Source organism: Heptranchias perlo, unplaced genomic scaffold (genome assembly GCF_035084215.1).
Source record: "Heptranchias perlo isolate sHepPer1 unplaced genomic scaffold, sHepPer1.hap1 HAP1_SCAFFOLD_266, whole genome shotgun sequence".
Classification (NCBI taxonomy): domain Eukaryota; kingdom Metazoa; phylum Chordata; class Chondrichthyes; order Hexanchiformes; family Hexanchidae; genus Heptranchias; species Heptranchias perlo.
The window spans coordinates 242,910-270,364 of NW_027139278.1; the positions used below are offsets into that span (position 1 = coordinate 242,910).

The 27,455-nt window shown below is 50.4% G+C and overlaps 2 protein-coding genes and 1 non-coding gene across 6 annotated transcripts; 1 reads left to right on the forward strand and 2 right to left on the reverse strand.

Moving 5' to 3' along the window:
* Nucleotides 1-809: 809 nt before the first annotated feature.
* On the reverse strand, nucleotides 810-8,959 carry LOC137310616 (uncharacterized; the record flags this gene model as incomplete). Its single annotated transcript, XM_067978353.1, has 3 exons — nucleotides 810-1,060; nucleotides 5,633-5,753; nucleotides 8,324-8,959. Coding segments are annotated over 3 exons (879 nt in total), but the record flags the coding sequence as incomplete, so codon positions are not given.
* LOC137310615 (zinc finger protein 79-like) lies at nucleotides 8,267-22,888 on the forward strand. 4 transcript variants are annotated; one of them, XM_067978347.1, is made up of 3 exons: nucleotides 8,267-8,451; nucleotides 11,417-11,574; nucleotides 21,362-22,888. In XM_067978347.1, exon 3 carries the CDS (start codon nucleotides 21,712-21,714, stop codon nucleotides 22,339-22,341), a length of 630 nt encoding a protein of 209 aa, XP_067834448.1. In that variant the 5' UTR covers nucleotides 8,267-8,451; nucleotides 11,417-11,574; nucleotides 21,362-21,711; the 3' UTR covers nucleotides 22,342-22,888. The 4 variants fall into 4 exon arrangements, with proteins under 4 accessions (XP_067834448.1, XP_067834453.1, XP_067834451.1 ...); XM_067978352.1 differs by lacking the exon at nucleotides 8,267-8,451 and adding an exon at nucleotides 8,832-8,979; XM_067978350.1 differs by lacking the exon at nucleotides 8,267-8,451 and adding an exon at nucleotides 10,366-10,622.
* A 4,049-nt stretch (nucleotides 22,889-26,937) lies between these two features.
* trnay-gua (transfer RNA tyrosine (anticodon GUA)) lies at nucleotides 26,938-27,031 on the reverse strand. Its single transcript has 2 exons — nucleotides 26,995-27,031; nucleotides 26,938-26,973 (listed from the first exon to the last, which is right to left on the reverse strand). It is a non-coding gene; the product is annotated as a tRNA-Tyr (tRNA).
* Between the last annotated feature and the right edge of the window lie 424 nt (nucleotides 27,032-27,455).

A 27,455-nucleotide genomic window follows, 5' to 3' on the forward strand; every position in this document is an offset into this window, starting at 1 on the left:
GGCCCGGGGGGGAGTCGAGGGGGGGGCGAGGGTTAGAGGGGAGCAGGGTTCGATCAGAGGACACAGATTTACTGTAATTTTGGAAAGAACCAGATGGGAGAGGAGGAGAATTCTCTCTTTACGCAGCGAGTTGTTCTGATCTGGAATGCGCGGCCTGAAAGGGCGGTGGAGGCAGATCGAGTAATAACTTTCAAAAGGGAACAGGACAAATATTTGAAGGGGAGAAATCTGCAGGACCGCGGGGAAAGAGCAGGGGGGAGTGGGACTAATTGGAGAGCTGTTTCAAAGAGCCGGCACAGGCACGATGGGCCGAACGGCCTCCTCCTGTGCTGTAAGATCCTATGAGGTTCAAGGTGCAGCGGGGTCAGGGTGGAGCGGCTGTCACCAGCTCTGCCTGATGACCATCAGGTGAAGTCCAACACAGTGAAGGAAATGCAGCCCCCAGTGCACTCTCCCTCCCTGCAACATTCCTCCAGGAATCCACTCGACACTGTGCAGCATCACACCGGCAAATGAGTTGGAGAGGAACTTCTACAAACGTCAGATTTTTCCCAAAGAAGTTCGGACGTTTGTCTCTCTCTCTCTCTCCTGGGGAGCGACGGGGCCGGGTGGAATTAATCCCAGTACCTTCCGAAAACAATCAATCAATCATCGAAAGCTCAGGGCAGCGAACACTATTGGTCCCACCTCCTGATCCAGGGCATGTCTGAGGATACTGATTGTTTCCAGGACTCCCTCAGACTGGTCTGAAACACCGACCGGGGGCCAATTACTGACTGCAATGCTACGAATTAAAACACAACCTACAGTTTAAATGTTCAAAGCACCCCATTTAATATAAAGAGACATTATTGTAAATTAACCCCACCCACTGAACACTCTCCAGGCACAGACACACACACACGGGCCAACGTTTTACACACACACACACATCGTCGTTACTCAATGAGCTTCTTGGCTTTGAAGAAGCGTCGCAGGTAGAAGACCTGCCAGGTGGCCAGGCCGACGAGGCAGCACATGGAGAAGATGCTGAAATACAGGACACGAGCACTGGTGGACTCTGCACGGAGGGAGAGAGAGAGAGAGGGGGGCCCATCAAACAGGTTGGAGGAGTGGATTCAATCTGCACTAAGATCACTTCACTGAAGGCAGCCCTCCCTCTTCCTTTCACCTTGCTGCCCCGAGCACCGTTTCCCTGCTCCTGGGTCACTGCTGCTCCGAGTCTGGCCTTTGGTCGATGCCTGGGGTCACTCCCTCCCCCGAACCCCCATCCTGGATCCACTCTCGCTAAACAGCTCAGGTGAGAGCAGGGACATGGCAGGCCTTTCATGGGAGCGTCACTCTGTCCACAACTGACACCCTGTCCCTTTCTAACAGGTCAATCCTATCACCGAGAATCTTACAGCACAGGAGGCCTCTCGGCCCATCGTGCCTGTGCTGGCTCTTTGAAAGAGCTGTCCCATTAGTCCCACTCCCCTGCCCTTTCCCCATAGCCCTGCAAATGTTTCCTTTCAGTGTTTATCCAATTCCCTTTTGAAAGTTATTATTAAATCTGCTTCCACCGACCTTTCAGGCAGCGCATTCCAGATCATAACTCGCTGCGTAAAATAAAACCCTCATCGCCATCTGGTTCTTTTGCCAATTACCTTAAATCTGTGTCTTCTGGTTACCGACCCTTCTGCCACTGGAAATAGTTTCTCTTTATTTAATCTATTAAAACCCTTCATAATTTTGAACACCTCTATTAAATCTCCCCGTAACCTTCTCTGCTCTAAAGAGAACAATCCCAGTTTCTCGACATAACTGAAATCCCTCATCCCTGGTACCATTCTAGTAAATCTCCTCTGCACCCTCTCCAAGGCCTTGACATCCTTCCTAAAGTGTGGTGCCCAGAATTGGACACAATACTCCAGCTGAGGCCTAACCAGTGTTTTATAAAGGTTTAGTATAACTTCCTTGCTTTCGTACTCGATGCCTCTATTAATAAAGCCCAGGATCCTGTATGCTTTTTTTAACAGCCTTCTCAATTTGTCACCTTCAAGGATTTGTGTCTGTGCACTCCCCAGGTCTCTCTGTTCCTGCATTCCCTTTAAAATTGTACCATTTAGTTTATATTGCCTCTCCTCATTCTTCCTACCAAAATGTATCACTTCACACTTCTCTGCATTAAATTTCATCTGCCATGTGTCTGCCCATTCCACCAGTCTATGTCCTCCTGAAGTCTGTTACTATCCTCCACATTGTTTACTACATTTCTGAGTTTCGTATCATCTGCAAAGTTTGAAATACCCTGAATACCCAAGTGCAAGTCATTAATATATATCCAAAAGAGCAGTGGTCCTAATACTGACCCCTGGGGAACACCACTGTATATTTCCCTCCAGTCTGAAAAACAACTGTTCACCACGACTCTCTGCTTTCTGTCCTTTAGCCAATTTTGTAACCATGCAGCCACTGTCCCTTTAATCCCAGGGGCTTCAAATGATCCCTTCTGTCTCTGGACCCCGTTTATACCGTCCTTCCCCAAAAACTTATTCCACAACTCTGCCCTCTGGTGTAGAAAGGTCCCAGCCCTCTGACTCCAACTCCCTGGTTTAGATGAGTGGAGGCCTCCAGCCCATGGAGCACCCCATCTGACGGCCCATGAAAGGACTCTGTGTTTTCCCTCCGCTACCCTACTGAGAGCCTCCCCTCCGGGTGTTCCATCCTGCCCACACTCGCCCCAGTTTGTACACACGTTCCCTTATCCTGCAGTCAAACTTGGAATGAAAATATGCAGAATCTTATCTGCCTCTACAAGGCCCCCTTGTCAGAAGATGGTGAGTTCGAGCCCCACTCCAGAGACTCGAGCACCTAATCCAGGCCGACACTCCCAGTGCAGTACTGAGGGAGTGCCGCACTGTCTGAGGTGCCGTCTTTCCGCTGAGATGTTAAAATGAGTCCCTGCCTGCCCCTCTCAGGTGGACATAAAAGATCCCACGGCCACTAATGGGAGAAGAGCAAAATTCTCTCCTGGGCCTTCTGGCCAATATTTATCCCTCAACCAACGCCACTAAAACACAGATTATCTGGTCATTATCACAACGCTGTTTGTGGGATCTTGCTGTGCGCAAGTTGGCTGCCTGTTCCCTAAATTGCAACAGTGACTACACTTCAAAATAGTACATTACTGGCTATAAAGTGATCTGGGACGTCCCGAGGTCGTGGAAGGAGCGAAATAAATGTACGTTTTTAAAAACTAAGTCCCTTTGACACTGGGGATCAGTCCTGCAGTCCTTTTAACCCCTGGCCCCCAAGCTCTAGACCACCCCTCTTCACTCCGAGGGCTCATGGAGGGCAGTTGGGGCAAGGGATGCTTTGCCACAAAGTGCCTCAAGCAGAGCCCACTGCATCTTTCACAGGACGACTGGATAACCGTATGAAGCTGAGGCTCGTGCTATGGGGGAGAGAAGGGGAGATGGGCTTATGTCCCGGGAGGTGGAGGGAGCTAAAACCCACAAACTTCTGACTCGGAGGGGTGAGTGACGCTGACCGAGGAACGAGACAGGGTCCCTGAGACCGAGAGCAGTAAGTGGAGAAGGGGCGGGTGTTGCAGACTGAAGCCTGTGCTGGGTGCTCCTACCATTGGTGTCCCTCATCTCTTCCTCTCGCTGCTTCATGTCGGCAAAGTCATTGACGATCGACTCTGACAGATCCTCCAATCGTCGCAGCTCCACCTCAAGTGGCTTCAGCTTCTCCGCCTTGGCGATCTGGGCAGGGAGAAAGAGAGAGAGAGCCGGTCTGTAAGATCGGACAAAGATGTAGTAAATCCATTGTTGACTTGAGAGACCCACACGAAAGAAAGGATATTGAAGCACTGGAGGCGAGGGGAGGGGTTGTAGAGAGGGACTAGGTTCTTAACACTCCCAATCTTGTTTCTTGATATCACGTGGAGTGAATCAAATTGGCTGAAGACTGGCTTCTGTGATGGTGGGGATATCGGGAGGAGGCTGAGATGGATCATCCACTTGGCACTTCTGGCTGAAGATGGTTGCAAACGCTTCAGCCTTGTTTTTGCACTCACGTGCTGGACTCTGCCATCATTGAGGATGGAGATGTTTATAGAGCCTCCTCCTCCCGTTAGTTGTTTAATTGTCCACCACCATTCACAACTGGATGTGGCAGGACTGCAGAGCTTTGATCTGATCCGTTGGTTGTGGAATCGCTTAGCTCTGTCTATAGCATGTTGCTTCTGCTGTTTACCATGCATGTAGTCCTGTGTTGTAGCTACACCAGATTGGCACCTCATTTTTAGATACGTCTGGTGGTGCTCCTGGCATGCTCTTCTACACTCCTCATTGAACCAGGGTTGATCCCCTGGCTTGCTGGTAATGGTGGAGTGAGGAAAATGTCGGGCCATGAGGTTACAGATTGTGCTGGAATACAATTCCACTGCTGCTGATGGCCCACAGCGCCTCATGGATGCCCAGTTTTGAGCTGCTAGATCTGTTCTGAATCTATCCCATTTCGCACGGTGATAGTGCCACACAACACGTTGGATGGTGTCCTCATTGCGAAGACTTCGTCTCCACGAGGACTGTGCGGTGATCACTCCTACCAATACTGTCATGGACAGGTAGATTGATGAGGACGAGGTCAAGTAGGTTTTTCCCTCGTGTTGGTTTGCTCATCACCTGCCGCAGGCCCAGTCTGGCAGCTGTGTTGCTAACAGTCCTTTTATACTTGTTTTAACTGTATGATTCATTTGTTTTATTCCTTATGCCATGTGCATTTGTGTATAGAACTCTTATTTGGGCAACAGACCCTGCTCTGCCCTACTAGACCACATCTAGGATACTGTGTGCAGTTTTGGTCTCCTTATTTAAGGAAGGACATAATTGCTTTGGAGGCGGTTCAGAGGAGCTTCACTCGACTGATTCCTGGGATGAGGGGGTTATCTTATGAGGAAAGGTTGGACAAGTTGGGCCTGGACACACTGGAGTTTAGAAGAATGAGAGGTGATCTCATTGAAACATATAAGATCGTGAGGAGACTAGAAGGGGCAGATGCTGAGAGGATGTTTCCCCTTGTGGGAGAGACAAGAACTCGGGGACCACAGTTTAAAAATAAATGGTCTCCCATTTAAGACAGAGATGAGGAGAAACTTTTTCTCTCAGAGGGTGGTGAGTCTGTGGAACTCCCTTCCCCAGAGAGCGGTGGAGGCAGGGTCAGTGAATATTTTTAAGGCTGAGTTAGATCGATTCCTGATTAACAGGGAAGTCAAAGGTTATAGTAGATGGACAGGAAAGTAGGGTTGAGGTCACAATCAGATCAGCCATGATCTTATCAAATGGCAGAGGGGCCGAATGGCCGACTCCTGCTCTTAATTCGTAGGTTCTGATGCTGTTTTTCTCACTTCTTAAAAATATATCACACTTGTTTTTCATCACTGCTGTATTATTTTTTAATCAGTTATTTTATTATTTCCTGTATTTTTTGATGAACCTGAAGTATTTATATTACTTGTGCCACTATTTGTGACCTGGACTTTGCGCTCATCCCTTTTTCTTATCAGTGAGCTATTTTCCCTTTTATTATTATTTCTGCCCGAGCCCTCCCCGTACCCCAGGACCCCCCCCTCGGACTCACTCACCCGGGGGCAGGCGGCTCTCGAAGCAGATCTCGAACATGTCGTAGTCGTCAGTGGTGAAGGCGAATTTGCCCTTAGTCGCCTCCTCCTTCGAGTACAGGATGTGGCCGGAGGAGTCCGTCACCTGGGGGAGGGGAAACAGAGAGGTTACACCCTGGCTCCAGCCCGGAACTGTCCCCCACAGCTCCCTCCCCACACCACCCTCCCAATGGTGGAAAGGTACAAAAAGATCATTAAAAAGGATAATGGAACGTTGGCCTTTATCTCGAGGGCTGGAATACAAAGAGGTGGAAGTTATATTACAGCTGGACAGAGCTCTGGTCAGACCCCATCTGGAGACACTGCGTCCAGTTCTGGGCACCGTCCCCTCAGGAAGGATATATCGGCCTCGGAGGGGGTGCAGTGCAGATTCACCAGAATAACACCGGGGCTAAAAGGGTTAAATTACGAGGACAGGTTGCAGAGACGAGGCTTGTATTCCCTCGAGTGTAGAAGATTAAGGGGTGATCGAATCGAGGGGTTTAAGATGATTAAAGGATTTGATGGGGTCGATAGAGAGAAACTATTTCCTCTGGTGGGGGGGGTCCAGAACAAGGGGGAATAATCTTAAAATTAGAGCCCGGCCGTTCAGGGGTGATGTCAGGAAGCATTTCTTCACACAAAGGGGAGTGGGAATCTGGAACTCTCTCCCCCGGAAAAGGGGGAGGCCGGGGGTCAATTGAAAATTTCAAAACTGAGATTGATGGATTTTTGTTGGGTGAGGGGATTAAAGGGAATGGAACCAAGGGGGGAAATGGAGTGAAATACAAATCAGACATGGTCGGACTGAATGGGGAACATGGTCGGACTGAATGGGGGACAAGCTCCCTCTCCACCCCCTCTCTCTCTCTCTCTCCACTCTCTCCCCTCCCTCTCTCCCCTCCCTCCCCCTCCCTTCCCCCCACACCCACCCCCTCCCCCCCACCCCCTTTCCCCCCCTCTCACCTCCCCCTCCCCTCCCCCCCCCACACCCACCCCCTTTCCCCCCCCTCTCCGCTCCCCTCCCCCCCCCACACCCACCCCCCCCACACCCACCCCCTTTCCCCCCCCTCTCCCCTCCCCTCCCCCCCTCTCCCCTCCCCCCCTCCCCCTCCACCCCCTCCCCCCCCACCCACCCCCTCCCCCCCCCACACCCACCCCCCTTCCCCCCCCCACACCCACCCCCTTCTCCCCCCCACACCCACACCCTTCCCCCCCCCACACCCACCCCCTTTCCCCTCCCCCCCCCACACCCACCCCCTTTCCCCTCCCCCCCCCACACCCACCCCCTTTCCCCTCCCCCCCCCCACACCCACCCCCTTTCCCCTCCCCCCCCCCCACACCCACCCCCTTTCCCCACTCCCCCCCACACCCACCCCCTTTCCCCTCCCCCCTCTCCCCCCCACACCCACCCCCCTTTCCCCTCCCCCCCTCTCCCCCCCACACCCACCCCCTTTCCCCTCCCCCCCTCACACCCACCCCCTTTCCCCCCCCCACACCCACCCCCTTTCCCCCCCCCCACACCCACCCCCTTTCCCCTCCCCCCTCTCTCTCCCCCCTCCCCCCTCTCTCCCCCCCACACCCACCCCCTTTCCCCTCCCCCCCCTCCCTCCCCCCTCCCCCCTCTCTCCCCCCCACACCCACCCCCTTTCCCCTCCCCCCCCACACCCACCCCCTTTCCCCTCCCCCCTCTCCCCCCCCACACCCACCCCCTTTCCCCCCCCACACCCACCCCCTGTCCCCCCCCCCACACCCACCCCCTTTCCCCCCCCCCACACCCACCCCCTTTCCCCCCCCCACACCCACCCCCTTTCCCCCCCCCACACCCACCCCCTTTCCCCTCCCTCCCTCCCTTCCCCCCCCCACACCCACCCCCTTTCCCCTCCCTCCCTCCCTTCCCCCCCCCACACCCATCCCCTTTCCCCTCCCCCCCCTCCCTCCCTCTGCCCCCCCTCCCTCCCTCTCCCCCCCTCCCCTCTCTCTCTCCCCCCCTCCCTCCTCTCTCTCCCCCCCCGCTCTCTTCCCCCCCCCTCTCGCTCTCTTCCCCCCCCCCTCTCGCTCTCTTCCCCCCCCCCTCTCTCTCTCCCCCCCCCCCCTCTCTCTCTCCCCCCCCTCCCTCTCTCTTCCCCCCCCTCCCTCTCTCTTCCCCCCCCTCCCTCTTCCCCCCCCTCCCTCTCTCTTCCCCCCCCTCCCTCTCTCTTCCCCCCCCTCCCTCTCTCTTCCCCCCCCTCCCTCTCTCTCCCCCCCCTCCCTCTCTCTTCCCCCCCCTCCCTCTCTCTCCCCCCCCTCCCTCTCTCTCTCCCCCCCCTCCCTCTCTCTCTCCCCCCTCCCCCTCTCTCTCTCCCCCCCCCCCTCTCTCTCTCCCCCCCCCCCTCTCTCTCTCCCCCCCCCCCTCTCTCTCTCCCCCCCCCCCCCTCTCTCTCTCCCCCCCCCCCTCTCTCTCTCCCCCCCCCCCTCTCTCTCTCCCCCCCCCCCTCTCTCTCTTCCCCCCCCTCCCCCTCTCTCTCTTCCCCCCCCCCTCTCTCTCTCTTCCCCTCTCTCTCTTCCCCCCCCCCCCCCTCCCTCTCCCCTCCCTCCCCCTCTCTCCCCCCCCTCCCCCTCCCTCCCCTCCCCCCCTCCCCCCTTGAGGTGGGGGCGGGCGGCCGGCTGTTCGCTCAGCTCGGACTCTCCGCTCACCAGCCTGTCCTTGTGGATCTCCTCCCGCAGACACTTCCTGGCGTTGGACGGCAGCTGGAAGGAGATGGCGCCGGCGGCCAGCAGCTGGTTCAGGGCGGCGAGGGGCAGGAGCAGGGCGGGGGGAGGAGGTGAGGGCCTGAGGCCGGGGACTGGGAGTCGGGGAGGGGCCTGAGGCCGGGGACTGGGAGTCGGGGAGGGGCCTGAGGCCGGGGACTGGGAGTCGGGGAGGGGCCTGAGGCCGGGGACTGGGAGTCGGGCCTGAGGCCGGGGACTGGGAGTCGGGGAGGGCCTGAGGCCGGGGACTGGGAGTCGGGGAGGGGCCTGAGGCCGGGGACTGGGAGTCGGGGAGGGCCTGAGGCCGGGGACTGGGAGTCGGGGAGGGGCCTGAGGCCGGGGACTGGGAGTCGGGGAGGGGCCTGAGGCCGGGGACTGGGAGTCGGGGAGGGGCCTGAGGCCGGGGACTGGGAGTCGGGCCTGAGGCCGGGGACTGGGAGTCGGGGAGGGCCTGAGGCCGGGGACTGGGAGTCGGGGAGGGCCTGAGGCCGGGGACTGGGAGTCGGGCCTGAGGCCGCTCTCGGGTCGCTCGGTTCCTGCGCGGTTTCCAGGGGCAACGGATTCCGGGCCCAGGCCCAGCGACCGTTACTATGGGCGGCCTGGTATTATGGGATGGAGGGAGAGGCCTGTCCCCAACTTTAGTTCTTTAAATGTGGACGCCGGGCAGGGTGGGATGTGTCGGAGGTCCCCGGGGTGTTTGGGTCACGGGGGGAGGGGGGAGGGGGGAGACAGGCTGAGGGTGGGGGAGACAGGCTGAGGGTGGGGGGGACTCGGTTTGGGGTGAGGGAAGAGGGGGAGACAGGCTGAGGGTGGGGGGGACTCGGTTTGGGGTGAGGGAAGAGGGGGAGACAGGCTGAGGGTGGGGGGGACTCGGTTTGGGGTGAGGGAAGAGGGGGAGACAGGCTGAGGGTGGGGGGGACTCGGTTTGGGGTGAGGGAAGAGGGAGAGACAGGCTGAGGGTGGGGGGGACTCGGTTTGGGGTGAGGGAAGAGGGGGAGACAGGCTGAGGGTGGGGGAGACAGGCTGAGGGTGGGGGGGACTCGGTTTGGGGTGAGGGAAGAGGGGGAGACAGGCTGAGGGTGGGGGGGACTCGGTTTGGGGTGAGGGAAGAGGGAGAGACAGGCTGAGGGTGGGGGGGACTCGGTTTGGGGTGAGGGAAGAGGGGGAGACAGGCTGAGGGTGGGGGGGACTCGGTTTGGGGTGAGGGAAGAGGGGGAGACAGGCTGAGGGTGGAGGGGACTTGGTTTGTGGTGAGGGAAGAGGGGGAGACAGGCTGAGGGTGGGGGGACTCGGTTTGGGGTGAGGGAAGAGGGGGAGACAGGCTGAGGGTGGAGGGGACTCGGTTTGGGGTGAGGGAAGAGGGGGAGACAGGCTGAGGGTGGGGGGGACTCGGTTTGGGGTGAGGGAAGAGGGGGAGACAGGCTGAGGGTGGGGGGGACTCGGTTTGGGGTGAGGGAAGAGGGGGAGACAGGCTGAGGGTGGGGGGGACTCGGTTTGGGGTGAGGGAAGAGGGGGAGACAGGCTGAGGGTGGGGGGAGACTCGGTTTGGGGTGAGGGAAGAGGGGGAGACAGGCTGAGGGTGGGGGGGACTCGGTTTGGGGTGAGGGAAGAGGGGGAGACAGGCTGAGGGTGGGGGGGACTCGGTTTGGGGTGAGGGAAGAGGGGGAGACAGGCTGAGGGTGGGGGGGACTCGGTTTGGGGTGAGGGAAGAGGGGGAGACAGGCTGAGGGTGGGGGGGACTCGGTTTGGGGTGAGGGAAGAGGGGGAGACAGGCTGAGGGTGGGGGGACTCGGTTTGGGGTGAGGGAAGAGGGGGAGACAGGCTGAGGGTGGGGGGGACTCGGTTTGGGGTGAGGGAAGAGGGGGAGACAGGCTGAGGGTGGGGGGACTCGGTTTGGGGTGAGGGAAGAGGGGGAGACAGGCTGAGGGTGGGGGGGACTCAGTTTGGGGTGAGGGAAGAGGGGGAGACAGGCTGAGGGTGGGGGGGACTCGGTTTGGGGTGAGGGAAGAGGGGGAGACAGGCTGTGAGGGTTTCAAATCAGTAAAATAGGTCCTTGAAATGTGGCTCATTCCAGCAGACAGGTCTCCTGGTCAAACCAGTCCTGCCCTGGGCTGTCCCTGGATTAACATGAGAACGGACAGGTCCCTGAGGGAGACACATTGAGATTCAGTCTAATATCTCAAATGATGTGGAGATGCCGGTGATGGACTGGGGTGGACAAATGTCAGGAATCTTACAACACCAGGTTATAGTCCAACAGTTTTATTTGAAAATCACAAGCTTTCGGAGGCTTTCTCCTTTGTCAGGTGAGTGTGGGATTCCATGAAAGGCACCGCTTTATAGTCAGAGCACAATGCCTGGTGATTACAGATAATCTTTCCAACTGCCCGTTGTCAAGGCAATCAAAGGAGTCGAATAGTGTTCAGACAGAGAGACACGACATACGGGACAATCAGTATATTAAGTAGTCCCGTATGTAACGTCTCTCTGTCTGAACACTATTCGACTCCTTTGATTGCCTTGACAACGGGCAGTTGGAAAGATTATCTGTAATCACCAGGCATTGTGCTCTGACTATGGAATCCCACACTCACCTGACAAAGGAGAAAGCCTCCGAGAGCTTGTGATTTTCAGATAAAACTGTTGGACTATAACCTGGTGTTGTAAGATTCCTTACATAATATCTCAAAGGCTGAAGCAGGGAGCTCCCCGGGGGGAGGGGATGGCCGTGTGTCTCGTCCCAAACCCTCCCCAGGGGCGGGGACAATCTCTCAGTCTGCCGGGGTCCTCCAGCCTGTCCTGAGTGTATTTCTCTCTCTGTCTCTCTCCCAACTTTTCTCTCTCTTCAGATTCTCTTGTTTGTAACCGGGATTTGTGTTTCAGTGTTGGGGCTGAGGGATTGTCGGTGTAACTGGGAGAGGGAGTGGGAGGGAGGGGGGAGAGAGAGGGGGGAGTGGGAGGAGAGGAAGCTCTGGGCTCTTGCTGTGCCTTTTTAATCCCTTGCTTTTGTGTTGTAATCAATTCCCTCTCTCCCCTCAGGAAACTTTTCGATGAAATGCTGCAAGGAGATGATCCAGGAAAGAGACATTTTGTGAGAAGGAGGAGGATGAGGGGGAATCCTGGGCCAAGAATCGTTCTCTCCGCTGGGGACTGACTGACTGAGACCTTCACCGCAGCCTGGACCCGATGGGGGCCACGTGAGTCATGTCTGGGTTACTCTGGGGTCACTGGGACATTCTGGGGATCACTGGGACATTCTGGGGACACTGGGGGATCACTGGGACATTCTGGGGACACTGGGGGTTCACTGGGACATTGTGCAGGAGCTGACACTGAGACACACACTGACCGTCTGACAGTGCAGCGCTCCCTCAGTACCGACCGTCCAACTGAATATCACCATCTGTTCACTGCAAGTGCAACTTTTCAGAAATAACACAAAGTGGATCAAACTATTATTCAGAGGCTGACAATGTGACATATCTCGGGTCTTAATTGAAATTAAAAGCTCTTTCAGGGAGCGTCCTGCAGCACGCAGAGGGCCCAAATGTGAAAACAGCCTCCAAATGTTTTCTTAGTTTGAAGTTTAATTTTGAAAAGGTCACTGACAACTCAGAAAGAAATCGTGTTAATTCCGAAGCCATTTTGGGCCCCCATGTGAAATTGTATTGTAATGGAACCACACAGACACATGGGGAAGCTCGGGTGCAAACTGATTGGAATTTGAGATTTTAATCCCATATTCATTTGTGGCACAGCTCAGCTCAATTCAAACCCAATGTCTGTGCAAGGGACACGTGTCTCCTGACTGTACAGTCTGTGTCTGTGTGTGTGTGTGTGTCTCAGTCTCACTGGTCTCATAACATAACTTTAAAGCAGTAAAATTAACCAGAACTTGCTCCAAAGACAAAACCGATCCGCACCCATGAGGACGGCCTCAACCGGGATCTTGGGTTCATGTCACGCTGCACGTAACCCCACCAGCGAACAAAAGCTATCTGTTTTTAATATAACGGGTCATATGCTGGCTTTCTCTGCCTTCTGGATGTTTCTGCCTCTCTCTTTTCTGTTTTTATTTGTGTTGACTGTATATTCGGGGGCTCTGTAGGTAACACCTCTCTGTCTGAACACTGTGATTGCCTTGGCAACGGGCAGTTGCAAAGACTATCTGTAATCACCATGTATTGTTCTGTGATTTATAAATGCGTAGGCTTCGAGGAGTTCCTGACATTTACCTGAGGAAGGAGGAAGCCTCCAAAAGCTTGTAAATTTCAAATAAAATCGTTGGACTATAACTTGGTGTTGTAAAATTGTTTACAATTGTCAACCCCAGTCCATCACCGCATCTCCACATCATGGCTAAAACTGATCCAGATCTTGAAGGTGTGATGATTTCCTCCTTCTCTCTGCTCTGTTGGTGGGAGGCTCATTTCCAGTCCCAGGTTTTTGTATATTCCCCATGTCTGATGGGTTGGTTCCTGTGAACAGTTTGTCAGAGAGTGTTTCACTGCCTCAGGGTGTTTACAGAGAGTGCCTCAGGGTGTTTACAGTTTTTTTCCACACCGTTCACCTGAGGAAGGAGGAAGCCTCCGAAAGCTTGTGGAATTTAAAATAAATTTGTTGGACTATAACTTGGTGTTGTAAAATTGTTTAGAATTTACAGAGAGAGAGATAAGCAGCTCCCATCCTGGTCTGAAAGACCCAGTCAATGAGAGATTTATGAACAATCCAGCCCAGTGCAGTTAAACCTTGTCCCCCATTAATCCAAACACACCATATTGTGAGCAAAATTCAATATTTCACAGGGCCAGTGAGTCCAAGACACAGATTGTACCCACCTCCCTAAACTCAACTCCTTACTGTAAAAAGTGTCTGTCAAAACACAGCCCGTTTAGGGACTGAACCCCTCAAATAACCGTTACACTCAACATTGCAATCTCTCAGTGAATCATTCCCTTTTACCCACTGTGTGCTGTACATGTACAGGAGCTAACACTGAGACACACACGGGCCGTACAGTACCTGAGTACTTTTCAATCAAGAGAAATTCAGAAAGACAACAGAGAGAGAGGGGCAGAGAGAGAGAAAAGGACAGAGAGAGAGGGGGAGAGAGGCAGAGAGAGAGAGAGAAAAAGGCAGAGCGGGGAGAGAGTCAGAGAGAGAAAGACAGAGAGGGTGAGAGAGAGAGGAGCGAGAGGCAGAAGGAGAGAGGGGGACAGAGAGAAAGAAAAAGAGAGAGAGAGGGGCAGAGAGTGTGGTAGAGAGGCAGAGAGTGGATTGGTCCTGCCTGGTGATTTACCCATTTCCCGCGAGCAGCCAGGCCTCTCTGGGCTGTTTAATGGCTTCTCACCAGCAAGGGGGGGGCCCCCATCTCCCACCTCGCAATAAACTCTTTCAATCAGATGCTTCCTCTCACCCTCACACATTCCCACTGTTGCAAGCCGCACACCCACAACTCACAGGTCACACACACTGGCACCTATTCAACCATGACAGGCACATCACCCAAACAACCACCAGGTCCCTCACCGACACACGTCCCGTTTTCTTGCAGGGAGTCCCCCCTCTCTCTGTCCCCCCTCTCTCTGTCCCCCCTCTCTCTGTCCCCCCTCTCTCTGTCCCCCCTCTCTCTGTCCCCCCTCTCTCTGTCCCCCCTCTCTCTGTCCCCCCTCTCTCTGTCCCCCCTCTCTCTGTCTTTTTCTCTCTCTGTCCCTCTCTCTCTCCCACTCTCTCTCTCTACCGCTATCTCTGTCACTCTCTCTCTCTCCCTCAGCCCTCTCACTGTCTTTTTCTCTCTCTCTCTCTGCCTCTCTCCATCCCTCTCTCTGTCCCCATCTCTCTCTTTCTTTTTCTCTCCACCTGTCTCTCTCTCTCTCTCTCTCTCCCCCCCTCGCTGCCGCTCTTCCTCTCTCTGTCCCTATCTCTCTCCCCCTGTCTCTCTCTCTCTCTCGCTGCCTCTCTCCCTTCTCTGTCTTTTTCTCTCTCTCTCTCTCTCTCTATCTTTTTCTCTGTCTCTCTGTCCCTCTCTCTCCCTCTGCCTCTTTGCCCCTCTCTCTCTCTGTCTCTCTCTCTGTCTTTTTCTCTCTCTCTGTCCCTCTCACCCCTCTCTTTCTCTCTCACCCCTCCCACTCTGTCTTTTTCTCTCTCTCTCTGTCTCTCCCCCTCTCTCTCACCCCCCCCTCTCTCTGCCTCTCTCCTGCTCTCACTCTGTCTCTCTCTCTTCCCCTCTCTTTCGCTGCCTCTCTTCCTCTCTCTGTCTTTTTCTCTCTCTCTCTCTCTCTCTCTCTCTCTATCTCTCTCTGCCTCTCTCTCTGTCTTATTCTCTGTCTCTCCCCCATCCTCTGTCGTTTTCGCTCTCTCCCTCTGCCTCTTTCCCCCTCTCTCTCTGTTTCTCTCTTTCTCTGTGTGTCTCTCTCTCTCTGCCTCTCTCCCTCGTCTCTCCGTCCTTTTCGCTCTCTCTATCCCTCTCTCCCGCTCTCTCTGTCTTTTTCTCTCTCTATCCCTCTCTCCATCATTCTCTCTCTCTCTCTGCCTCTCTCCTCCACTCTCTCTGTCCCTCCCTCTCTCAGCCTCTCTTCTCCTCTCTCTGACCTTTTCTCTCTCCCTCTCTCCCCCTCTCTCTCTCTGTTTTACTCTCTATCTATCTGTCCCCCTCGCTTTCTCGCTGCCTATCTCCCCCTCTCCCTCTGTCTTTTTCTCTCTCTGACCTTCTCTCTCTCTCTCTCTCTCTCTCTCTCTGTCCATTTCTCTCTCTCCCCCTCTCTCTCTCTCTCTCGGCCTCTCACACCCTCTGACACTGAGACACACATGGGCCGTACAGTACCAGACAGGAGTGAATCGTTCCCTTTTACCCACTGTGTACTATACATGTACAGGAGCTGACACTGAGACACACACAGGCCGTACAGTACCTGAGTACTTTCCTAACAAGAGAAATTCGGAAAGACAACAGAGAGAGAGGGACAGAGAGAGAGGGGGTGAGAGGCAGAGAGAGAGAGAGAGAGAGAGAGAGAGAAAAAGACAGAGCGGGGAGACAGAGAGAGAGGAGGCGAGAGGCAGAGAGAGAGAGAAAAAGATGGAGACAGGGTGAGAGAGAGGCAGAGAGTGAATTGGTACTGCCTGGTGATTTACCCGATTCCTGCGAGCAGCCAGGCCTCTCTGGGCTGTTTAATGGCTTCTCAACAGCAAGGGGGGCCCCCATCTCCCACCCACCAAAAAACTCTTTCAATCAGATGCTTCCTCTCATCCTCACACATTACCACTGTTGCAAGCCGCACACCCACAACTCACAGGTCACACACACTGGCAGCTATTCAACCATGACAGGCACATCACCCAAACACCCTGCAGGACCCTCACCGACACAAGTCCCGCTTTCTGGCAGGAGACCCCCTCACACTCTCTCTCCCCCTCGCTCTGTCTTTTTCTCTCACCCTCTGTTCGCTGTCTTTCTCTGCCTCTCTCCCCTCTCTGTCATTTTCTCTCTCTCTCTTTCTCTCTCTCTATCTCTCTGCCTCTCTCTGTTATTCTCTCTCTCTCCCCCCACTCTCTCTGTCTTTTTCTGTCTCTGCCTCTGTCTCTCTCTGCCTCTCTCCCCTTCTCTCTGTCCCTCTCTCTCCCTCTGCCTCTTTACCCCTCTCTCTGTCTCTCTCTCTCTGCCTCTCTCGCCCTGTCTTTGCCTTTTTCTCTGTCTCTCTCTCGCTCTCTTTCTATCTCTCTCTCCATCATTCTCTCTCTCTCTCTCCTCCTCTCCCTCTCTATCCCCCTCTCTCTCTCTCGGCCTCTCTTCCCCTCTCTGACTTTTTCTCTCTCTCTCTCCCCCTCGCTCTCTTTCTCTCTCTCTCTGTTTTTCTCACGACCTATCTGTCCCCCTCGCTGTCTCTCTGCCTATCTCCCACTCTCCCGCTGTGTTTTTCGCAATCTGTCTCTCTCTCTCTCTCTCTCTCTCTCTCGCTGTTACTCTCTCTCTCTCTCTCTCTATCTCTGTCACCCTCTCTCTGTCTCGGCCTCTCACACCTTTGACACTGAGACACACACGGGCCGTACAGTACCAGACAGGAGTGAATCGTTCCCTTTTACCCACTATGTACTGTACATGTACAGGAGCTGACACTGAGACACACACGTGCCGTACAGTACCAGACAGGAGTGAATCGTTCCCTTTAACCCACCATGTACTGTACATGTACAGGAGCTGACACTGAGACACACAGTAACAAACTTTATATGGTATCAGGAGTTAACCCCTTACATGCTGTTTCTAGCAATACAAAAATATAAGTTAAAGAAGATGGTGGGGAGGGCAGGAATGCTGTGCACCCAATCGCTCATCTCTGCCCAGCTCCGTCATGCCAGAATATCAGCATCTGTTCGAGCCCAAATTCCTCCCTTCGTTCATTGCAAGTGCAACTTTTCAGAAATAACACAAAGTGGATCAAACTATTATTCAGAGGCTGACAATGTGACATATCTCGGGTCTTAATTGAAATTAAAAGCTCTTTCAGGGAGCGTCCTGCAGCACCCAGAGAGCCGAAATGTGAAAACAGCCTCCAAATGTTTTCTTAGTTTGAAGTTTAATTTTTGAAAAGGTCACTGACAACTCAGAAAGAAATCGTGTTAATTCCGAAGCCATTTTGGGCCCCCATGTGAAATTGTATTGTAATGGAACCACACAGACACATGGGGAAGCTCGGGAGCAAACTGATTGGAATTTGAGATTTTAATCCCATATTCATTTGTGGCACAGCTCAGCTCAATTCAAACCCAATGTCTGTGCAAGGACCACGTGTCTCCTGACTGTACAGTCTGTGTGTGTGTGTGTGTGTGTGTGTCTCAGTCTCACTGGTCCCATAACATAACTTTAAAGCAGTAAAATTAACCAGAACCTGCTCCAATGACAAAACCGATCCAGATCTTGAAGGTGTGATGATTTCCTCCTTCTCTCTGCTCTGTTGGTGGGAGGCTCATTTCCAGTCCCAGGTATTTGTCTATTCCCCATGTCTGATGGGTTGGTTCCTGTGAACAGTTTGTCAGAGAGTGTTTCACTGCCTCAGGGTGTTTACAGAGAGAGAGAGAGAAGCAGCTCCCATCCTGGTCGGAAAGACCCAGTCAATGAGAGATTTATAAAACAATCCAGCCCAGTGCAGTTAAACCTTGTCCCCCATTGATCCAAACACACCATATTGTGAGCAAAATTCAATATTTCACAGGGCCAGTGAGTCCCAGACACGGATTGTACCCACCTCCCTAAACTAAACTCAACTCCTTACTGGAAAAAGTGTCTGTCAAAACACAGCCCGTTTAGGGACTGAACCCCTCAAATAACCGTTACACTCAACATTGCAATCTCTCAGTGAATCGTTCCCTTTTACCCACTGTGTGCTGTACATGTACAGGAGCTCACACTGAGACACACACGGGCCGTACAGTACCAGACAGGAGTGAATCCTTCCCTTTTACCCACCGTGTGCTGTACATGTACAGGAGCTGACACTGAGACACACACGGGCCGTACAGTACCAGACAGGAGTGAATCGTTCCCTTTTACCCACCGTGTGCTGTACATGTACAGGAGCTGACACTGAGACACACACGGGCCGTACAGTACCAGACAGGAGTGAATCGTTCCCTTTTACCCACTGTGTACTGTACATGTACAGGAGCTGACACTGAGACACACACGGGCCGTACAGTACCAGACAGGAGTGAATCGTTCCCTTTTACCCACTGTGTACTGTACATGTACAGGAGCTGACACTGAGACACACACGGGCCGTACAGTACCAGACAGGAGTGAATCGTTCCCTTTTACCCACTCTGTGCTGTACACGTACAGGAGCTGACACTGAGACACACACGGGCCGTACAGTCCCAGACAGGAGTGAATCGTTCCCTTTTACCCACCGTGTGCTGTACCCGTACAGTACAGTTGTGGTGGTGGTTGTTGTGGCGGCCCAAACGCAAAGGCCGCCGCTCTGGCATCGCTCTGGGATCCCCGGCTGCACCCTGGCCTCACTCTGGGCTGACTGGGTGCACGCTGGGATCCCGGCATCACTCTGGGGTCACTGGGACATTCTGGGGTCACTGCGGGATCACTGGCGACACTCTGTCGGCCTCTTGCCGCCATCTGATAAGATGACGGCGGCGGCCATTTTTTCCAAGATGGTGGCCGTGCTTGCCGCCATTTTATCCAAGATGTCGGCCGCGCCTGCCGCCATGTTTTCCAAGATGGCGGCCGTGCTTGCTGCCATTTTTTCCAAGATGGTGGCCGCGCCGGCCGCCATTTTGTCCAATACGGACTCTGCGCTTGCCTCCATTTTGTCCAAGCTGGCTTCATTTATTATATAAATAATTGAAAAGTTTAAAATGTAAAATAAATAACTCAATATTTTAATTCATTAAATAAATGCTTATTTTATTATATCAATAATCAAATTGTTTTCAAGTGTTTAATTTATTATATGAATACTTCAAATGTTTCATTTATTATAAAGTGAATTCAATAGTTTAAATTATTCGATTGATTAATTTATTATGTAAATAACCGAGTTTAATTTATTGTATAAAAAATTCAACAGCTAAATTTATTATGTAAATAGTTCAATTGTTTAATATTTTATAAATAATTCAAGCGTTTAATTTTTATGTAAATTATTGAATTGTTTAATTTATTATATGAATAATTAAATTGATATATTTGATAAATAATTCAGTAGTTTAATTATATAATTGAAGTGTATAATTTACTATATAAATAGCTCCGTTTAATTTATTGTATAAATAATTCAATTTGTGAATTTATTATACAAATAAACAAGTGTTTAATTTATTATATGAAGCATTCAAGTGTATAATTTATTACGTAAATACTTCATTTGTTTAATTTATTATCTAAATAATTCAACTGTTTCATTTATTATATAAATAATTCAATAGTTTAATTCATTATATAAATAATCATTTGTTTAATTTCTTACATAACTACGTCAGTTGTTAAATTAAACTATTGAATTATTTTCATAATAAATTAAATATCCAAATCATTCAATAGTTTAATTTATTATATAATAATGCATGTCTAATTTATTATATAAAAAAATCAATTGTTTAATTTATTATATAAATAATTCAAGTGTTAAATTTATTCTATGAAGAAACAATGGTTTAATTCATTATACAAATAATTTGTGTTTAATTTATTATATAAATAATTCAACAGCTTAATTTATTACATAAATCACACAAGTGTTAAATTTATTATATAAATAACCAATTATATTGTTTAGTTTATTATATAAATAATCCAAGTGTTAAAATTATTATATAAAGAGGTCAAGTGTTTAAATTGTATAATTAATTCACAGGTTTAACTTATCATACAAAGATTCAAGTGTTTATTTAATCATATTAATAATCCATTATTTAATTTATTGAATGAAGAATTTCAAAACGTTATTCATTATATAAATAATCAAGTGTTTCATTCATTATATAAATAATCAAGTGTTTCATTTATTATATAAATAATCAAGTGTTTCATTTATTATATAAATAATCAAGTGTTTCATTTATTATATAAATAATCAATTGTTGACTTTATTACATAAAGAAGTCTCGTGTTTAATTTATTATATAAATAATTCACCTAAATATTGAGTTCTTTATATAATAAATTAAACGAAGGAATATTTATATAATGAATTAAACTATTGAATTATTTCTATGATAAATTAAACACTAATTTTTTATGTAATAAATTAAAGAATTGATTATTTAATGAATTGAACTATTCAATTATTTATGAAATGAATTGAATGATTGAATTATTTAGAAAATAAATTAAACACTTGAATTGTCTGCTTCCAATGTTTTTGTTTTCCGGCCTGATATTAAGATCATCAATGGCGGCTGCATCATCCAGCATGCAGCGCGGTGCAGATTGTGCCCTGTCTGAATCAGTGGAGCCCAGTGCGCAGGCGCAGTAGTGCCTCATTATCGGTCAGTGTGTCCTGAGCATGCGCGGCCAGTCGAGGCTGCGGGAGGAGCGCGTTCGGTGCAGGTCAGAGGATCGGAGCAAGAGGCTCAATAAACCCCGGGGCCCGGGTCCGGGCTCAGGCCCAGGCTCAGGCTTTACAAACCCCGAGTGCGGCCCCAGACCCGAATATAAAACAGTGAACATTATCCCCCCCTCACTACCCGCCGGGAAATGAAGGGGAAATGGGGATCGGTCAGGGAGCGTCTGTAAATGAAGGGGAAATGGGGATCGGTCAGGGAGCGTCTGTAAATGAAGGAGAAATGGAGATCGGTCAGGGAGCGTCTGCAAATGAAGGGGAAATGGTGATCGGTCAGGGAGCGTCTGTCAATGATGGAGAAATGGTGATCGGTCAGGGAGCGTCTGTAAATGAAGGAGAAATGGTGATCTCTATATCTTCAGTCATCCAGGGAGCTCCAGCTTTGGATGCTGTTCCTTTCCTCCTCGTGGGAATTTGTCCACTCTGTACCCAAACCAACTCCTCCTTGAAGGCCTCCCACTGTTCAATTACTGTTCTGCCTGCCAATTTTTGATTCCAATCCACCTGGACAAGATCCCTTTTTAACTCACTGGAATTTGCCCTCCTCCAGTTAAGTATTTTCACATTTGACTGTCCCCTGTCCTTTTCCATAACTGTTCTAAACCGAATGAGATTATGATCACTGCTGCCCCACTGAAACATGCTCCACCTGCCCCACTTCATTCTCCACACCGAGCCCACTGCTGCTCTCACACTCACTCACTCTCTCACCCTTTCACTCATGGTTTTGGGCCACTGAAAGATGATGCGATGGGTTTGGATTTCAGCACAGGGAGGAGGGAGAGTGTGTGGGACGGGGATTTACAGCTTTGAGGAATGAGAGAGGAAATAATGTTCCATAGAAAGTAGAGTTATCTGATCTGAATTTCTATCCTGCAATTACAGTGATAACTTTTATAAACTCCTTTTACAGGGGAGGATTTACAGAGGGAAACTCAAACCAAAGATCACGTCAAGATCTGACAGAGTCACTCGATTCATCAGGACCTGAATATCATCGGCCTTTGAATGTTGAAGGAGAAATGTTTGTCTGTTCTATCCGTGGGAGAAGATTTCAAACATCAGTGTGAGTGGAAAAGCACCGAGACACACACACGAGTGAGAGTGTTCCAGTGCACTGATTGTGGAAAGAGCTTTAACCAGTTGCACAGCCAGAAAAAACATCGCACCATTCACAGCGGGGAGAAACCGTACACGGGTTCTGTGCTTGGACGAGGCTTCAACTGATCGTCCAACCTGGAGAGACACAAGGACACCCAGACCATGGAGAAACCGTGGAAATGTGGGGACTGTGGGAAGGGATTCAATTACCCTTCAGAGCTGGAAACTCATCGACGCAGTCACACTGGGGAGAGGCCGTTCACCTGCTCCTTGTGTGGGAAGGGATTCACTCAGTCATCCGACCTGCTGAAACACCAGCGAGTTCACACTGGGGAGAGACCTTTCAAATGTTCTGACTGTGAGAAGAGATTTAAAAGCAAAATTGAACTGCTGAGACACCAACGCACCCACACTGGGGAGAGGCCGTTCACCTGCTCCGTGTGTGGGAAAGGATTCACTCAGTCATCTGCCCTGCTGACACACCAGCGAGTTCACACTGGGGAGAGACCTTTTAAATGTTCTGACTGTGAGAAGAGGTTTAAAAGCAAATTTAATCTGCTGAAACACCAACGCACTCACACTGGGGAGAGGCCGTTCACCTGCTCCGTGTGTGGGAAAGGATTCACTCAGTCATCTGCCCTGCTGACACACCAGCGAGTTCACACTGGGGAGAGACCTTTTAAATGTTCTGACTGTGAGAAGAGGTTTAAAAGCAAATTTAATCTGCTGAAACACCAACGCACTCACCAGCGAGTTCACACTGGGGAGAGGCCGTTCTCCTGCTCTGTGTGAAAGAAGAGATTCACTCGGTCATCCCTCCTTCTGTCACACCAGCGAGTTCACACTGAAGAGAGACCTTTCAATGTTCTGACTGTGAGAAAAGATTTAAAATCAGAAATGATCCGCTGAGACATCGACGCACTCACACTGGGGAGAGACTGTTCACCTGCTCCGTGTGTGGGAAGGGATTCACGAATTCATCCCACCTTCTGAAACATCCACTTGTTGACACTATTGAGTGACCTTTTAACTCAGTGACTGTGAGAAGAGCTTTAAAAGCAGAAATGAACTGCTGACACATCAACGCATGCCCATTGGTTGAGAGACTGTTCACCTGCTCCGTGTGTGGGAAGGGATTCACTCAGTCATCACACGTGCTGAGACTCCAGCGAGTTCACATATGACTGCAGGGGTTGGATTCTGCTGTTAATCCCATCCAGGACTGAACCATGTTCATTCTGACAGTTGGGGTTTGTTTCTCCTGATGTTCATCACCCCGATAACTGGGCTGGAGTTTAATATTCAGGATATTTGTGAAATAAATCAGCTTTGTTTTAAACACCTTGTTGTAGATTTTGGTCTTTCCCACCTGAGTGTTTAGCATCACCTGACTGGAGCTCAGAAAGGACAATCTGGGGGGAGGATCGTCCGGTGGGAACAGAACTTCAGCCTGGACACAGTCCTTCAGGGCCACACTGAGAGGGGCAAACGGCACTTTGGTCTTTCTCGTCTCTCTTCAATGACAGCAAAGTCACCGTGCGGCGTCCAGTTTAAAAATGACAGTGGTCATTATTCGATGAAGATTTAACCTGTTTGTGTGACAGTCCTGAGTCTACCATTTAAGGCAGGCGTTGACTCATTTAAAATAAACCTGTTAAAAATAAATGGGTTAAAGTCTGAATTAAAATAGCAGAGGGAGGAGTTCACAGGAGCCTGTTAACTGCTGGTACAATTATACAACAGTCATTCGATCTCCAGATAAAGAAGGACCTGCAGTGTGTTCCAGAATTCCCGGTTTTATTGATGTGTGCGTGTTAGACACCAGGATCACTAAAAATACACGATCCGGACCATCCACAGGGTGGGGGCGATCCCGACAGTTACTCTGGGATCACTCCCACTGCGGAACTCCACCACTGACCCTGCTGAAGGTTGCAGGCTCAGGGAGTGGGGCCTCCAGGAGTGGACTGTGAGAAAGCTGACAAAGATATGCTGAGGTACCAGAGGAATCCTTACTAAGGAACCGTCTGGGTCTCAGTGTGGGTCTCGCGGTGAATGATTCCTGACTCCCCGAACTGTCTTACATTTAACCCAGATCGGATCAGGATGAATTCAGTTTACAGGAGAATTGGGTCAAATATCACCCACAATCGAGGGAGACAAAAGCAGCCATTAGAGAAGCTCAGAGATCTTTGGAAAAGAAGATGGTGCCCAATTCTGAGAATAATAGCAAATGTCTTTCCAGCTACGTCAGGAGTCAGAAGACCATTCAAGATGCTTTAGGGCCACTGAAAGACAGTTCAGGACAGATTCCCGGGCTATGGCAGAGCTGTTGAATGATTATTTCTCATCAGTCTACACTCCTGTGGATGAGGCTCAGATTCCAGCTGTGGGATGTGCTGTCAACAATAACATCATAAATATTAAAATAGAATGGGATGTCACTTTGGATAAAATATGAACTCTCAAAATGCATTGTGCTCCAGGTCCAGATGATATCCACCCCCGGGTGTTTAAAGAGATGGGACGGGTGCTCTGTGAGCCCCTTGCCTGTATCTTCAACAGCTCAAGAGTCAGGGATTGTCCCCTGAGATAGGAAGGGAGCTCACGTAGTTCCCATTTTCATTGAAGGGTCAAATCAGAGCCGGGGAATGACAGGCCCATCAGTGTAACCTCGATCAGAGGGAAGATGCTTGAAGGGATCCTAAGAGATGCTGTTTATGATCACGGGGAAAGAGAAGGAGCCATTAGAGATACTCAACACGGCTTCTGGGAAAGAAAATGGTGTCTTACAAACTTGCTTGAGTTTTTTAAAGAAGTTGCTGGGTTAGTGGATGAGGGTAATCCGGTTCACATTGTCTATCTCAGGGATGTCAAACTCATTTCCTATGGTGAACCTGACCCGATATCCTGGCACTTGGCCTGGGCCACATTCAGCAAACGTTATTAAACTAGAAATAGATGAAGATGAACTGTATTGGTATTTACTTACATTTAAATTTTATTTACAGCTACTGCTGCTCCCGATACCTGGCACCTCTGAGCTTGAACTATTGCACCAACATTTAGAGTAAATGACTGGGCTGAGGCCTGTCTTGGATAAAAACATGAGGACCACTTGTCATTACAGAACTGTGTGCCCCAAACACTAACCGTGGAAGTGAATTCCACAGACTGCCTACTCCCTATGTAAAGAAGTTTCTCTTGACTACTGCTCTAAAACAGAGAGTGGGGTTAATTGTAGCGACTCACACTGTATAAGGTGGAAAGTGGGGCTCCACAAGGATTGGTTCTGGGACCACTGTTCACAATTCACATCAACGAATTGGACTCGGGAATCGGAAGTACAATTTCAAAATTTACAGATGACACCAGATTGGCGGGGTGGGGTGGAGTTTGGATAATATTGATGAAGATTGCGACCAAATACAAAATACATTAATAAACTTGCAAATTGGGTGTATAATTGGCCAATGAATTTTAATGCAGATGACAGTGAAGTGGAGCATTTTGGTAGCAAGAATTTGGAAATTGTGCCCTGTATCCCCAAGTCCAAGTCATTAATGTATATCAAGGAAAGCAGTGGTCCCAGCACCGACCCCTGGGGAACACCACTGTACACCTCCCTCCATTCCGAAAAACAACCGTTCACCACTACACTCTGTTTCCTGTTATTTAGCCAATTCTGTATCCATGCTGCTACTGCCCCTTTTATTCCATTGGCTTCAATCTTGATGACAAACCCATTATCCGGCACTTTATCTGACGCCTTTTCGAAGTCCATACACACCACATTAACTGCATTGCCCTCATCTACTCTCTGTTACCTCATCAAAAAACTGTATCAAGTTAATTAAACACGATTTGCCTTTAACAAATCCGTGCTGGCTTTCCCTAATCCCTGTCCAATTGACTGCTAATTCTATCCCGGATTATCGTTGCTCGAACTTTCCCCACGACCGAGGTTAAACTGACTGGTCAGTAGTTGCTGGATTTTTTCTTTCACCCTTTCTTGAACAGGGGTGTAACATTTGCAATTCTCCAGTCCTCTGGCATCACCCCCATATCTGAGGATGTTTGGAGGTTTTTTGCCAGTACCTCTGCAATTTCCACCGTTACTTCCCTCAGCAACCGAGGATGCATCCCATCCGGACCAGATGACGTATCAACTTTAAGTACAGTCAGCCTTTCCAGTACCTCCTCCTTATGAATTTTTAGCCAATCCAGTATCTCTACAACATCTTCCTTCACTGACACTCTGGCAGCGTCTTCTTCCTTGGGAAAGACAGATGCAATGTATTTATTTAGTACCTCCGCCATGCCCACTGCCTCCCACTGCTCCGAATTCGTTATAATCTGGGCCAGTGGTGCAATGGATAACACATTAGGTTCGATTCCTACCTGGCTTGGATTTTTTAATGCAAAATTTTATGGCATTCAATACCTTGCAAGCTGTCCTACTTGGTGGTGCTGCCTGGCTCCATACCTGGTAAGTGCCTTCTCAGTGCAGCAAGCAGTGCATCAGTGTCATAATCTGAAGGTCCTGAATTCAATCTTCAGAGAAGGCATCAAGGATTACGAAGCTTTTTTTCCATCTCTCACCTCATCTTTCCATCTTTGCTGCACAGCAAAATCAAGAACTTTTGCTTACTGCAGCACATCAAAAGATTTGCTGCCCCTTGATCTCTCTGTACCCAAACACACAGTGAAGTTTAGGAAGTCCATGGGCGATGGACTCACTGACAACACTCTTGTTTCTGGATAATTGCACCAAGACAAACGGTGAGTGGAGAATATAATCAACGATCCCGCTACTTCTCACAGGCCAAGTGAGCGCTCCACCAGTTGAGCTAATTCCTCGTTTGCTGTTTGTAAATCACCCCTCACAGTTCCTGCCTCACACTCGCCTTCAAGCTGCTCCAAGACCAGCAGAGAAATCTTGCCTTGGGTTGCCGCTCCCTGAATATATTAAATACTTTGCTCCAATCGGCGGTATCGAGCATCAGCAAGTGAGGAACAGCAGAACGGGAAGCCACAGTAATCATGAATGATGCTGAGAAGAGCCCGAGCCTGCGGAAGGAAGACGAGGTCACCGGAAAGCAACAGCCGCCCGAGCTCGAGGAGCAGCGAGAGCCCTGATCGAAGACCATTTTGGCTGAAATTGAGGGCGATTTGAAGTGTTGCTGCTCAAAGGCACTCCCTGCTGGTGAGCAGAGGGAAATGCTCGAGTGAAACAGCCGTGCTCGGGCAGACACAGAAAGCTTTTCGGTTTTGGAAAGGAGAAGAGGCGTCTTGTGCCTGAGTGGCAACATGTTAATTTGTGAGCTGCCTGTGAAGTTCAGAGAGTGACCTTGAGGTAATTGCTGCTTATTCCAAAATCACACTCACTCCTTCGAGCCGGAATTGAACCAGCGACCTAAGGATGACTTTATTTTGTTTTATTCACTACAGTCCTCCGCTCTACCAGCTGAGCTATCGAAGGGAAGTGATAAACAGTGCTGTCTTTGGTGATTGTTCACCGAGCGCCTGTTGACACGTTCAGACTCGTGGAGTCCGGTGCTGATCGAAGACTTCTTTTGCCTGAAAGCGAGAGCTGAGTGTTTTGAAGTATTGCTGCTCAAAAGCGCTCCCTGCTGGTGAGCAGAGGCAGAGCAGCCTTGTTTGGGCAGACACAGAAAGTTTTCAGGTTTGAGAAAGGAAAAGAGGCGTCCTGTGCCTTCATGGCAACATGTTAATCTGTGAGGTGCCTGTAAAGTTCAGAGAGCGACCTTGAACTAATTGCTGCTTATTGCAAAATCACGCGTTCTCCTTCGAGCAGGAATTGAACAAATGACGGAAGGATGACTTTGTCTTATTTTCCACGACAGTCTTGTTGCTCGACCAGCTGAGGTATCGAAGGGAAGCGG

Coding starts and splice junctions, on each gene's coding strand:
- LOC137310615 (XM_067978347.1), top strand. CDS start 21,712: ATGGAGAAACCGTGGAAATGTGGGGACTGTGGGAAGGGATTCAATTAC.